At 38.5% G+C, this 15,086-nt stretch overlaps 1 protein-coding gene across 1 annotated transcript in view; it reads left to right on the top strand.

Moving 5' to 3' along the window:
* The first annotated feature begins 6,994 nt into the window (after positions 1-6,994).
* Gabrr3 (gamma-aminobutyric acid type A receptor subunit rho3) overlaps positions 6,995-15,086 on the top strand; it is a 48,432-nt gene continuing 40,340 nt past the window's right edge. The window contains exon 1 of the mRNA XM_050149010.1: positions 6,995-7,119. Within this exon, the coding sequence (XP_050004967.1) occupies positions 6,995-7,119 (125 nt within the window). The remainder of the gene's footprint in view (positions 7,120-15,086) is intronic.

The raw sequence follows: 15,086 nt of genomic DNA, 5'->3' as shown, positions 1-15,086 counted from the left end.
GGCGGGGAGGAGACAGAAATCTTTAATAAATAAAAAAATAAATAATAATAAAAAAAAAACTACAGCATTCCTAGCAGTCTAAGTAGGCCAGGTAAAAACCTTATTCCACTGAAGAAGTAAGCTGTATGTTTAACTTTTCTGGCTTCTCTAGTGCTTGTCTTTGTGCAAAAGACATTTTGCCCTCTACAACATATAATGTTAGTTTTACAATTTAATCTATGAGTGTAAAGGTAGACTGGCAGTCCTCTAAGCAGAAATCCTAAAGGTCAGAACAATCCTGACTAATGTTGCTCAAGCCCTGAAGCAAACAACTAACAACCAAGATTATTATCTTAGCAACACTGTCCTTTAAAAGCAAAAGTGAAAAAAAGACTTCATGATAAGTGTAAACTGAATACGTTTATGACCACTAAGCCAGCATAGCAGAAGATACCTAAGGATGATGGCATAAAAAGGAAAGAGATGGGTTCCCAATGGCAGGAGTTCAGCAAATAATAAATTCTCAATAGCAGAGTAAACAAACAAAAAATAGGAAAGAATTGAACATTAAGTCAATAAACCAGTGAACCTCAGCACAATCAAATGAGAAGTTAATAATACAAATTTATGCCTGACATGGTGGCACACACCCTTAATCCCAGAATTTAGAAGCCAGAGGCATGCTGATCTCTCTGAGTTCAAGGCCAGTGTGGTCTTCATAGTGAGTTCCAGGACAGCTAGGACTACACAATCAGAGTTTATTGCAAAAATCAAAATACAAAGTGGTTCATCTTTCAATAATAACCCCAACTAGAAAGCAGTCAGAGCTGGAGAGGTGGCTCAGCAGTTAAGAGCACTGCCGGCTCTTCCAAAGGTCCTGAGTTCAATTCCCAGCAACCACACAGTGGCTCACAACCTTCTGTAATGAAATCTAATGCCCTCTTGAGGAAGAGATCAGGTCAACTTCAATCATCCTCATCAACTTAGACCATAAAACCAAATATAGACATTCCCAACAGAACCGCCATATACAGGCTACCCATGCATGCTTCAAGCATTGCTAGGGCATAAATTTCTCTTTTTTTTCATTTCATTTCACAAATCTTTCAATAATAACCCCAACTGGTAAACAGTCTTAACTCTCCAATTGAAAAGCACAGAAGTTGAATGGAAGACAAGAAACTCACTCCTAGAATATTCTCAGCAGAAGATGTGAATGATATCTACATTGAAAGCTTTAAAACACTGAAGAAATTAAGACATAAGAAAATGGAAAGACTTTTTATATTCTTGGAAAAGCAGAGTTGATGTGGTGTCATGTCTGAACCATGAATTCAAGGAAATATGAAGTACCTAACATATAGAAAAACAAGTTTATGTTAATATTCACACAACCAGTAAAAGGAACTATATTTCATTTTCAGAACATTTGACAAGAAAAGATTTCATTTAAGACTACTATGTTTTATTGCCTCGTCGTCATATTCCAAAGTGACCTATACCTATTTGAGGGTGTTGCTATTATTGTTGGTATGAAGCCTCCAGGTTCCTATCCTGTTTGAGTTCCTGCCCTTCAATGATGGACTACAATGTGGAAGTATAAGCCAAATAATGCTCGGCCCCCAAAAAGAGAATCATCCAGAACCTTCTTCATTCAGCCCCAGAGCCCCACCTTCCAGGCCCTGTGATTCTCATGTCAACAAGTCTTTTTGATAGAAAGCTCGTGTTTCCACTGCATTCATCTCTAGTTCTTGGTATTTACAAATAAAAATAATTTTCTTTCTATAGAAGGAAGTAGAACCTTAAATCTATGCTCGCTATTCAATATAAGAAATAAACATTAACCACCATTCAAAAAGAGAAAAATGTGTCTATCTTACTAACAGGGATAATTTTCTATTGTTGATTAAACCATATGACTACTTTTCAATAATTTTCTCTTTTCTGGTTATTGTTTAAACCATTTGACTATTTGTCACTAACCTTCTCTTTACTTCTCCCCTGTGTTGACAAGCACAAATTAATTTTCATTCAGTTTGTGGGTTTTCTTTTTAAAAAGACAGCTTAAGAAAAAGCCGGGGTGCAGGTAGGAATGTGTGTGCTTTTGCTTCCCTCTCGTGGCAACATTGAGCAATTACATCTTTTTATTTATTTATTTTTATTACATCTTAACCAGCATGTCTCACTCTAGTGGTTTTATCTGGTACCACAAACAGGATTCTGTTTCCCGCTCTTGCCACGGCTGATTCTAGCAAGGGTGTGAAAAGAGAGGAAATGAACCATATTCCATGAGAACAGCAATATACTAAGAGACAGAACTCTTAATTGAGAGAAAAATTTTACAGCAAAGGGAAAATGCCATGTCATAGACAATTTTATTTCTGATATGTCATTATATTTCCAATTGTAAACAATTTCTGGCCTAAATTGAAAGCACAGACAGATGAACTGACTGCTCACTCTGTTGTCCTAGTTTCACTGTACAGTTACTTCTCCCTAATCCCAAGTCAGTATACATAGTTTCAAACAACTACAGATCTAAATTTATCACCAAACATTGTCCTGTGTGGTACACAGCCTGTTTCCATTATCTTCCATTCCATACAGTGAGACAATTATTTACACAGAATCTACATTATACTAGAACTATTCGTAATCTGGGGTGGGTTCAAAAAATACAGGAGGAGTCAGTGAGAAGACTCGGTAGGTGAGGGCACCCATTGACTCACTGATGAGCTAAGTTTGATTCCCAGGACCCACATGGCAGAGAGAGAAAACTGACTCTCAAAAGTTGTCTTCTGATCTCTGAATGAATACAAAGAGAGAGAAAGAGAGAGAGAGAGAAAAAAAAGAGAGATCACATGTTCACATGTGAAAAAAATTAATAAATCTAATAAATGTTTTAAATAGTCTTTATGTGTTTGGGGGTGTAGTGATATCTTGTTTGTAATCTAACAAATAAAGCTTGCCTGAAGATCAGAGGGCAGAGTTAAGCCACTAGAGGCCAGACAGTTGTGGCACATACCTTTAATCCCAAGACACAGGAGACAGAGGCAGACAGATCTCTGTGAGTTCAAGGCCACCCTGGGCTACATGAAATTGATCCAATTTAAAAAAGAAACAGAGCAGGAGTGATATGGCTAGGTTGAGAGAGAAATATAAGGTGGAAGGTGGCAGGAGGCAATGCAGTCTGAGCAGCAGTCTGAAGCAATCAGTCTGAGAAGCTCTCTGAGCAAGAAGTCTGAGATGGACAGTCTGGGGAAGCGTTAGTCAGTCTGAAGCAGTCAGCCTGAGGATGCAGTCTGAGGAGGCAGTCTGAGGATAGGATCACCCTTTTGCTCTGAACTTTAGCAACAGGCCGCTCTGCTTCTCTGATCTTTCAGCTTTCACCCCCTGATAGTTGACTTCAGATTTTTATTATTAAGAACAATTAGAATGCATGCATATTTGGGGGTGTGAATAAATTACATACAGGAACATACATCTCATATGTAAGACTTGAGAATCCTTAGGCTTCTGGAATAAGTTCTTCAGTAATGCCATGGAATGACTGCATTTTAAGAAAAGAAAAAGAAAAAAAAAGGAGCTGATGTGAACCAAATGACCTCCAAAAATCCTTCTTGATCAAATTCTATGACTACAAATTCTAGATCAAGATATTTGTCTATGTGATATTAAAGAAGCTACCTTGAACATTTCTGAAACATTGGAATTATTGTCATTTTTGCTGTTGTTGCTGTTGATCACATTTGATCCAATTTTAAACAGAGCTTGGCTTTACTATTCTTTTCTATTGTGGGCTAATGACAGTTACATACCCAAGAAGAATTTGAGGGCCGAGCCATTCTATCTGAGTTCACGCTTGGTTCCTTGCCAGAGAAATATCAGGCAAGCATCACCCTCTAATGGAGGAAGAGTGAATGAGGGTAACTTATACAGGGAACAGCTCAAGGGCCAGCTGAAGCTACTGCCAGCTTCTCCAGGGACAGTGCCTTACTTTGTTTCCTGGTAATCACCAGTTTCTCATTTTGACAGATGTGATTTTCTGCTTTATTTTTTTCTTAAGATGCTTACTGGGTTTGCAAAGGAAAACACTAAAGGGATAAGATCCACAAGCCGTCTCAGCATCAAGAGACAGATGCTTCCCTGTAATTGAATGAAAACCCTAAGGCCGCTTACGAACCAGCTGTTTCCAAGTTAAGTCACTGGTTTGTTCTTATTTTTATGGAGATCATTTCTGACTTAAAAATTCATCACAGAAAATTGTAAAGTGTTATAATTAAATATTATATTTATTAAATATATTAAATATTTTAAGTATTGGATGTGAAAAAAAGAAAAGGCTCTACAAAGAGTTCAGATGAGTTCTCACCATTGATTTGTCCTTATGATGAAAGGGACACCCCAGGCATCTGAGTGTGATGTAAGTGATGAGGAGGTATCTGAACTGGCAGGCATTTCTGAAAAGCAGGTGTCGTGAGAAGGTCCCCTGAGCTCTCTAGTGCAGATGCTTCTAATTTAAAGAGTCATTCCTTTGAGGCCAACCTGGTCTACAAAGTGAGATCCAGGACAGCCAGTACTGTTATATAGAGAAACCCTGTCTCAAAAACAAAACAAAAAACAAAAACCAAAAAAAAAAAAAAAAAAAAAAAAACGAAGAAAATCATTCCTTTGGGTGAAATGTACTTTTTTCCCTCTTTTTTTATTGATTTTTATTAAGCTCTATATTTTTCTCTGCTCCCCTCCCTGCCTCTGCCCTCCCCTTCAACCCTCTCCCAGGGTCCCCGTGCTCCCAGTTTACTCAGGAGCATGTACTCTAAGAGCTCCTTCTCCATTGCTGAGTTGTAACAGGTCACACATTTCACTATGAACTTAAAAGTTTAATAGTCATCATAAACAGCTTTAGAATCATAGCAATAGCATTTTGATAAAGCATGGTTCTACTTGTAAGCAATAATTTCCCAAACTGGATGTTCCCAAACCCTTTTGTTTGAGGGTTTTTGTCTATCTGTCAATTTGTTTGTTTTAAGAAAGATTTGGGGCCCTGTAGTTCATTTGTTAGCACATCCTACCAATACTCTATTCTCATATATTTACCCTGTGTGTGTCTGTTTGAACAAAATGCTTCAAAATAGCCATATTTAATAGCCATAGAGGATTGGGAAGAAGAGGGAGATTATGGTTTTTTTTTTAAGGGAGCAAGGAAAATAAAGGGTTTCTATGGAAATACTGAACTTTCTATGTGTTCACTATTCATACAGAATAGATAGAAAATGGGGAATAGAGCTGGCGAGGTGGCTCAGAGGTTAAGAGCACTGACTGCTATTCCAGAGGTCCTGAGTTCAATTCCCAGCAACCACACAGTGACTCACAACCATCATCTATAATGAGATCTGGTGCCCTCTTCTGACATGAAGGCATACATGCAGTCAGAACACTGTATACATAATAAGCAAATCTTTTAAAAAAAGAAAGAAAATTAAGAATAAAGTTATCAGATACTGCAAGGGAGGAGAATAAATAAAGTTGAAGAGGGGGAGAAAAAGAAGAAGGTAAAGGAAAAGAAGAAGAGCAATAACAACATACCTAAAACACAAGAGGCTTTGATCCATGGGCTAAAAGAACACACAGTCTGAGTTAAAATACATTAATGCACTAGGTTCCTAACAAAATGTACAAGATGTTAGGTTCACAAGTCTCTCTGAAGCAATGCGCACATCGCCCCCCACTGTTTTTGTCACTACCTTTCTTATAATATTCTAGTTATAGAAAGTTAATTTCACTGAATGTCCATTCCGTGGCATTTTACATTTGACAGTGCATTGGCTAGTCTTCTGTCATCTTGATACAAACTTGACTCATCTGGAGAAAGCAACCACAACTGAGAAAATACAATACCTCCATAAGATTGGCCTGTAGGAAAGCCTCTGAGGCATTTTCTTGATTAATAATTGATGAAGGAGTATCTGACCCATTGTGGATGGTGCTGCCCTGGGCAAGTGGTACTGGCAAACATAATAAAACAAACTGAGCAGGCAAACCATGAGGAGCAAGCCAGTCAACAGCATCCCTCCATCGTCTCTGCTCCAGTTTCTACCTCCAGGTTCTTACTTGAGTTCCTGGCCTAGCTTGCCTTAAGGATGGACGCAGACCTGAGATGTACGATGAAATTAATCCTTTCTTCCCCAAGTTTCTTTTTGTCACAATGTTTTATTACAGCACTGGAAACCCTACCTAAGACTTACATGGAATAGTACCTACAATCCAGAATGTCCACTCTCTGTATGTAGGCAGCCTGCTGTTAAGCATAGGACTCTAATTTAACAGTGACAGGTTAATGTTTGGTGCACTATCCAGGACAGTAATACTTCATTTAGAGGCTTGTTACTATATTTACCCTTAAAGTATACTACTTTTCTTATGAAGGGAATAAACCATCTTAAAATGTGATAGCTTACTTGAAAGTACAGTAATACTATTTTCTGCTGTGCAGGAAGGGCTGTGTATTTAAAGAGAGGAAAGAATTTCATTCCGGATTAAATGAAACATCAGGATAAAAGAAAAGGCTTGTTTACAATGTGTAATTAAGATTAAATTAATCATCTTTCTCTCATTAAGCATATTGTTTTACAGAGTCATTACATATATGCAAATCATATTGCATTGGATTAAGAGGATTAGGGCCTACCCTAGCTTCTTTGTCTGCCTAGGACATCAGCTAAGAGAGTACTGAGTGGGGAACCAAGCATCGTGCTAAGCAGCTCCCCTAAAAGAGGGCAAGCGAAAGGTGCTGCCTTATTTTTCTTACATTGCGGATGAGGTAGACAGACACATAACTATGAGTGATGCTAACCTACTTAATCTACAGAAACAATGGGCGGCATTGAAGACAATATCTGCTTTTTTTCTCCTTCGTTCATTTTCATGATGTGATAATTATTTTTTGAAAGACACATGGACAGGAAATAGTAGCTGTGTTGGTGGCATCCATCTGCATTTCTTTCTTCTGGAAGACATGGTGCTGGCTGTTTGGTTGGTCTTCTTCATCTACACCTGGATCACACGGATCCCAGATGCTTCTACTACTTCTGCAATCAAGAGGCACCATCATCAATGCCTGGCTTCAGTGAGGCAAACACGGTAAGATACAGAAATACAGTCATCGAGAATTTCCCACTTTTCTCCTAACAGCTGCCTCAGACCTTCTGCTAATCTAGAAATGTATTTTTAAGGAAAGCCCATTTTTCTTTCAGTATCTGTGTCTTTAATAGTACTGACCCATCAGAATAAATCACCGCTGGTTAACATCCAAAAGCATGGGCTCTTCCATCTTTGGCATTGTTTGCTTATTGTATTTGCTTGGGGAGAAAATAGTTAAATGTTTCATATATGGGTCATCCTTCAGAGAGTTGATATCTTCAGTGTGGCATGCATTAACAATGATACAGAAACAACTTTTTCAACATTAATTTTTTGGAGGTAAATATAGTTTTTATACATTGAAGAGATAGTGTAAGGGATCATAAATACCATTTATTATCTGTTGAAAAAGTATTCATTTATTTAAAATATCTTCCTGAAGATTGACTCTTTGTCAGTGCTATTTTCCCATCAATAACATGAGCTACCTGGATAGAACCAGGAGAAATCTGTGTATTACAATAACCAAGGTGTCTCAAGTTGCCTGGGGCTTCCCTGGTTTCACTAAGAGCACCCGGAATCCCCCAGCCTTACAAACTAGACAAATCATTCACTCTCTTACCCATAGAATGTCCATGCAAAAGTCCTCCTGTCTTTTAAGATTTCTCAAAAGGCCTAATCTGTAAAGTGACAGATGTTCAGCAGCTTGTCCATACAATGTTGCATATTCATGAAACACTCACCCACCAGATCAGGAAAAAGAACAAAACATTTAACCAATACCTTCAGAATCCTCAGGTTTAAAGAAGACAGAAACTGCAGTCACGATTCCTGGTCTTCTTTGTGCTTTTTAAATATGTTCTAGTTGAAATAGAATTACATCATTTTCCCCTTCCTTTTCCTCCCTTCAATCCCTCCAATGCCCCAACAAACTCTCAAGTTGATAGACTCTTTTTCTTTTATTATTATTGTTACACAAACACACATACACATGTGTATGTGTATGTATGTACATATTGTGTATATGTGAATGCATGTATATGTGTGTATATACATGTGTATATGTACATATGAGTATATGATGTGTGTATACATATGTATATGTGTGTACATATGTTTATACACAAATATATGAATATAACCATTATGAGTTCAGTTTTTATTATCTGCATGTATATGGTTTCAGGGTTGACAAGTCTTTGTTGGACAACCAATAAGGGGGCTCCTTCTCTCAGCCATCATTAGTCACTTTTAGTTCTTTGCTAGGAGTGGGATTTCATGAAATCTTCCACCTTCCACATTCGCATGTCCACTGACACTGCCATTCTTCCCGTCTTGTCGATGCAGTCATTTCTAGAAGACTTCACAGAGGACTTCCTCTTATTTGTCTCTTACGATCTTTCCACCATGAGCCATGACAATGACCGACATGGCAAGATATAGGTAAAGGTGCATTAAGTGTGTGTCACTCCCATGTTGGTGCCAACCAACAGCTGTCTGACCGGACTGAAAGGCCCACTCAACAGGAGAGAAAGCATGTCTGGTACTGGACCCAGCCAACTTCCCGGAACTCATGGGGTCATGGGCCTGAGAAGAGAATCTACTACTGTCACTTCGGTCCTGCTTTTTTTTTAATATTTATTTATTTATTTATTATGTATACAATAGTCTGTCTGTATCCTGAAGAGGGCACCAGACCTCATTACAGATAGTTGTGAGCCACCATGTGGTTGCTGGGAATTGAACTCAGGACCTTTGGAAGAGCAGGCAGTGCTCTTAACCGCTGAGCCATCTCTCCAGCCCCCTCGGTCCTGCTTTTGAAAGTGTACCTCCTACACTTTTCTTCCAGTCTGTTCTCCGACCACAGACCTGAGATGACACAGGGTCTAGTTAAGTTTAGCTTCTTTCTGGATCCTCTCTAAAGAAATTAAGCATGAATGAAATATTATGTCAGACTATGTGTGATTTTTGGTTTTGTTTGTTTCAGGTTGTTTCCAATAATAAATGGAAAGTATATTAATTATCATCTATCATTTAAGGCGATATTTTTTTCTGGCTGTCAATAGATGCTAACGGAAGGAAAGGATAAATTACGATAAGAGCTATTCCATCATACTAGTCTGCATCCATGTCACCGTAGCTGTAGGGGGGGGGTAAAAATCACACAACTAGTGTCATCATTCACCTACATCAATAGGAGGGAGTTAGCTGCACTGGGCACACACAAGGCAAGCCCTGCCAACGATCAACCAAGAAAGGCGGGGGTGACCCAGAAGGCTTTGCCTTTACCTCTGAGCTATTGGCCATCAGCAGATTCCAGGAGAGAAGGAATCGCTGTCTTTAGTTCTGTGTCTTTTTGTTCAACCCACCAGCCTCCAACTGATAGCTCCAGATAGCCTGGTTAACCTCCATGGGTTATAAAAAATTAGACCTGTGCATGGGAGAGAGATTTGCTTGTATGGTGGGGAGGTGGGAAGTAAAAGTGGTCAGTGTGCAAGGTGTGCGTGTATGAAACTGTAAACAAGAGCAATAAATTTAAAAAGCTAGATTTACTGCTTACTACGCTGTTTAAGTCAACAGGGAACACAAAGTCTTTCTGGTAAGGAGGGACCTTTTTCCTGAGGTTAAATGCCTCTTTTTATTTCCTTTTAAAAGAAAAACAACTTACGGGTTCTATAGGTCAGGTTTCCTCCAGGGGAAACACTCGGGTTTCTGTTCTCTGAGTTCCAAATGCTTGTTTTCCACTTCTCTGTGTACTAACTGAAGAGCCCTTCAGGCCACAAGCCAAAATATGATTCATTAAAATTTATATCTGCTGCATGTGTTCTGCAGTGAGCAATCCTCTAGGGCACTGAGGATCGTGTAAACCACCACCCTGGTTCAAAACAGCCACTTAGGATGAAACAGAGGCACCTGGTGAACCTAAAGAAGCTAAGCACTTTCCCTGAGTAAACACAGTAATCCAAGATCCAGTTCCTACACTGCTATCAGCATTCACTCATGCAAATGTTAAAGCATTTGGCAAAAATACAGTTGAGCCTGTTTAGGCTAGGCTTCTCCATACTTTTCCTGTAAATAAATGTTGTGCAGTTTTTTGCTCGATACCCAACCTGATTACCCACAACAAGTAATGGTACAACTGATTAACAATCTGCCCCTTATAATACAAGAACACTAACTGAATGGAGGCAAAAGGAAGATATAGTCTTTGTTAGAAAATTGCACACTTTGCACCTTGCTTTATGTTTGTATCAATTATTCTGAGCCCTTCTTTCAGTCAGTCAGATCTGTATATATTATATAAATCAGGCTATTTATTTTCATTCAGATTATAAAAATATTACTTTCCATCAAAAATAACATTTTCTTATGCTAAACATTTTTTAAAGTGACCATGACCTGGAAACATGGATTCAGGCTTCCCCAAATACTATATTTTAATATACCCTGATTACAGTTTTCTCTCCTTCCACTCCTCCCAGTTCCTTCCCACCTCCCTTATCATCCAGATACACCCCTTTTCTGTCTTGTTAGCGAACAAAGAAGCATCTAAAATTAATAATACTGAAATAGAAAAGATAAACAAGTCAGAGTAAGATATAACAAACAGAAGGAAAAGAGCCCAAGAAAAGGCACAGTAAACAGACAAGACTCAGAAATTTACTTGCTCATATACTCAGGAATCCTACAAAATACAAAACCAGAAGCCACAATGTTTACACAATTACCTGATGAATAAAAATAAAAAAGCACTTTTAATCGTTATAAGGGAATACCTTCTTTATGTCGCCATGTCAAAGGCTTGAGTTTAGAAATAATTTTATACTTTCTTTGAGTAATTTCCACATTTCATAGACATCATAAGAGAGTTTTGTTTACATCCACTTATAAAATTTCAAGTGTGCCAGAAAGATGTTTGATCCTCCCCAGGCAATGCTAAAATGTTTTAATTCTTAGTTCTAATATGGCCTCAAAGATTTTAGAGGACCTGAAATCACCCAAATTTTAAACTCCCTGCCTCGGGCTACTGCTTGCCTAGTCACAGATTGGGATCTTAGAAGCCCCACAGAAACACGGCTCCTTGTTGATCCAGAAAAGAAGCGTCCTCAATCAAAAGGAAAGGTTCTGGATATTACCAAGAAAAAAAAATTATAGCAATAATTTTTTAGTGTCTGTAGTACTTTGTGGTCAAAAGCAATAAAAGATAACAATGCTGGTATTCTCTTATAATATAAAACACAGTTTATAATGACTATCCCATACATTATAAACAATATACAATTGTGTATAATTATAAACATATATAACACTAAGTCAGAGGTTTTCAAAGCAAACACCTGTATTCATGAGGCGTCATGTATCTACAAGGGTACGAGCAAGCTATCTGAAAGGCATGTCTTCAAGTGCAATTTCTAAACAATTTCTGGATTCCATTCTTTATGACTGCTTTATTAAAGTAGACTAACCTGAACACTCACCCCATCTCCTTCATCACCTCCCTTTAACGATTGCTCTGCCTCATGTGACAAAATCCAGGCATCTCTCTCTTTCCTAACCATGTTGTGTGCGTCCCTCTCGTACAAAGCTTCCTGAGAACAAAGACAATTATAAATATTGAGGTTGAGATAGTGAATGATTCTATATTAAGTAACATATCATTTTCACACTGGCTTGTTTCCCATCTTCTTTTAACAAAATTAAAAAAAAGAACCTAGTTAATTTGTCAGGTGATAAATCACCGAAAATGATTTAAAAGTCACATTCAGATAATTCAGGTGCATTTTTCAAACAATGTGAAAAGTTTTTTGATATTCAATGTACTCACACACAATTGAACAAAATTCAGTGCTTGTTTCTATAAAACTAATAAAAAGGGGATTTATGCAAAACCTAGTTTCATTCTAACAATGACTAGATCCATTTAACACATAAAATAACTGAAAAAATATGTCACCATTTCATTAACAAATTTATTTTCTCTAAAGTTTTATTCTTAAATTTAGTAGGAGTCAACATTTATATAATTTTTTTCTCTTTGTAAAGGAAATATTAAATTTAAAAGTTATTATCAATGTATATACACATCTTCTTCCCAAAAATATTTGTATGATGGGTAAGAAAAATCTATGAAGCANATGAAAATACAAGTTCTTAGAAAATAATATAAATTTTCTGATAATTTAAAGAAGAATTTATTTATTTTTAAATACTTAATGTAGGTATTCAAGTTACTGGGTACTTTCAAAGAAAGAATATCCTTCTAAATAATCAATATCTAGGTATTTTTAAATGTATAATTAAAGAATTATAGAAGCAATTTATATTTGTTTGGGGAATTATTTTATAATTTTTAATTGTGTAGGGGGTTCTGTGTGTGTCTGCAAGGGGGTGTATCTGTGTATGTCTGTTGGGGTTTGCCTGTGTGTGTCTGTGTATGGGGTGTCTGTGTGTGTCTGTGGGGAAGTGTCTCTGTGTGTCTGTGTATGGGGTGTCTGTGTGTCTGTGTGGTGGTGTCTATGTGTGTCTGTGTGGGCGTGACTGTGTGTGTCTGTGGGGGGTGTCTGTGTGTGTCTCTGTGTGTCTGTATAGGGGTATCTGTGTGTGTCTGTTGGGGGGGTACTGTGTGTGTCTTGAAAAAGTGTCTATGTGTGTTTGTGGGGGGGATGTTTGTGTATGTCTGTGGCAATGTCTGTGTGTGTCTGTATGGGGGTGTCTGAGTATGTCTATGTGGCGAGGGGTTCTGTGTCTGTCTCTTGGAGGGGAGTTTGTAAATGTAGGTGCCAATGGAGTTAGAGGTGTCAGAGCCCCTTGAAGCTGAGTTCACAGGCTGCTCTGAGTCGCCCCATATGGGAACTGGGACCCAAACTCCTGCCCTTTGCATGCCAGGAAGCACTCTTGCCCACTGAGCCATCTCTCCAATTCCTTTAAGTATTTATTTAAACATGTATGGTACAGTGCAAGAATTTGTAAAATTGTGTTGAGGGTACAGCCCACATATTCTCCTTGCAACAAAATTAAGGTAAAAGGAAATCCAGATGAAATAAACATGGAACACTCAGTGCAGGTCAGATAAGCGCTGATCCTGTACCCCTCTGCTGCCATGAGAGCATTTCACAGCAGGCCTGAGCTCAGCACACTCGGGGTTCTTAATTAAAATGCATCTGTATTTCAGTCTCCTGCAGAAGAATGCTTCTGAAAGACACATTAGTCACATGTCATTTATTTGTTGTATCCAAAATATCATTACCAGAGCAGTAATTTTTACAAATTTCCCATTACCTGTTATATCTACACTTTTAATTTACAAAAACAACTAGCTAGCTTTTATTAACTACGTGCTATTTTCTACAGGAACAAGTTATCCTGAAAAAAAAAAAGTTACAAGTGCAATTTTATACCCCAAACCTACTTAATCAGAAACTCTGGGCAGAGACCCAGGAAACCAGAAGAGCTGGATGCGTACCAAACATCTGGGCTGATGTCTTGAATGTAGTAGGCATTACTTGGAAGCTACCTCTTGCTATTAGTGTATACATGGGTGGGGTGGTGTTTATGTGGGTGCATTTGTATATGCACATATGTGGAGGTCAGAAGTCAAACTTAGATGAACTTCCTTGGGAGTTGTCTACCGTCTGTCTTGAGAGAGGGTATCTAATTGACTTGGGCTCACCATTTAGGCTACTGTTTGATGAGCAAACTCTGGGGATCCTCCTGTCTATGTCTTTGGGATTACAAACACATGTGGCACCATGACTCACTTGGTGGTGGTAGTTAGAGAGATCAAACTCAGGTTCCCATGCCTACTCGGGAATTACCTTATGACTGATTATCTCTCCAGTCCTCTATCATTATTTTTAATAAATAGTTTATCCTAGCTCCTTAGAAGGTTTTCCCTAGTTTATTCTAGATTCTTGGGAGAAATAGTTCTATGTTCAATTATTCACAGGATATAAAGATTCAATATATTTAAATTCAAATCCATTGCCTTCTAGCCAAAAGAGATTCCTTTCCCAAACTTATCTATTCATAGTATTAGAAAAAAGAATACATCTCTAAATCCCTGAGAATTCGTCCAGGATCCACCCTATTGAGAGATCATACTGGACCATCTCACAAACCCTCTTCCATCAGCTGCTTCGGGGTGTGAAATTCTCATAGTCAGAGTCATTTTCTTGAGCCAAGAAAATGCATCCAATGCTAGAGAGATTATTTAGTGAATACTACCCAGGGTGTGCACCTTGGTTTCATCTCTAGGACCTCCATGATGGAAGAAGACAAGAGAATTCTACAAGTTGTCTTCTGTCCTACACAACAGTGTTATGGGAACCACAAGAAAGCATATGCTTATGTGTACACACACAATCAATCAATCAATCAATCAATGAAAAGTGTGGCAAGAAAAAACATTAAATAAATCGCTTCTAAAAACTGTTTTATTAAAATTTGCATCCATGCTCCTAGGAAATGGTGGGACGGCAGAAAAGTCTTCCCTTTGTCCCATTCCCTTGCTCACACTCACAGATGCCCAGAGAGACAGGACTGTTTCCACATAGCACACCACAGAAAGGAGCTAAGCCATGAGCACTTCGACCTAGAGAAGGAGAGGTAGAAATAGTTGCCTATTCCATTGTCGGGTTTGCCCAGGTCCAACAACCTTTGAGCCCTACAAACTCCAGTAGGCCTTCTAGCTGCAATCTCCTTCTGGTCTTCTACCTGCCATCTCTGTCTGTCCCACAGTCTCTGCTTGTTCTGGCTTTGAAAGCCCTGTTTTCATCAGTTTACAGTTTTCTGTTTTCTCCTCCTCACTGCTTTAAGGCAGCGATTGTCCACACAATGTCAAGTCTCTTGGGTGCTTGTTGTACCCATTCCCAGGTTGTTTCTTCAAGGAGTCGTGCTGACATGCGCGCCCCCAGGCGCCGTTTCCTCAAAGCTTGCCTTAGCTGATATGGGTGTCTGTGAATCTGACC

The sequence above is a fragment of the Alexandromys fortis genome, unplaced genomic scaffold, assembly GCF_014885135.2.
Source record: "Alexandromys fortis isolate MF-2015 unplaced genomic scaffold, M_Fortis_MF-2015_v1.1 scaffold_4, whole genome shotgun sequence".
Lineage (NCBI taxonomy): Eukaryota > Metazoa > Chordata > Mammalia > Rodentia > Cricetidae > Alexandromys > Alexandromys fortis.
The sequence above is the reverse complement of the archived record's forward strand: the minus strand, read 5'-3'. Positions and strand labels throughout refer to the sequence as shown.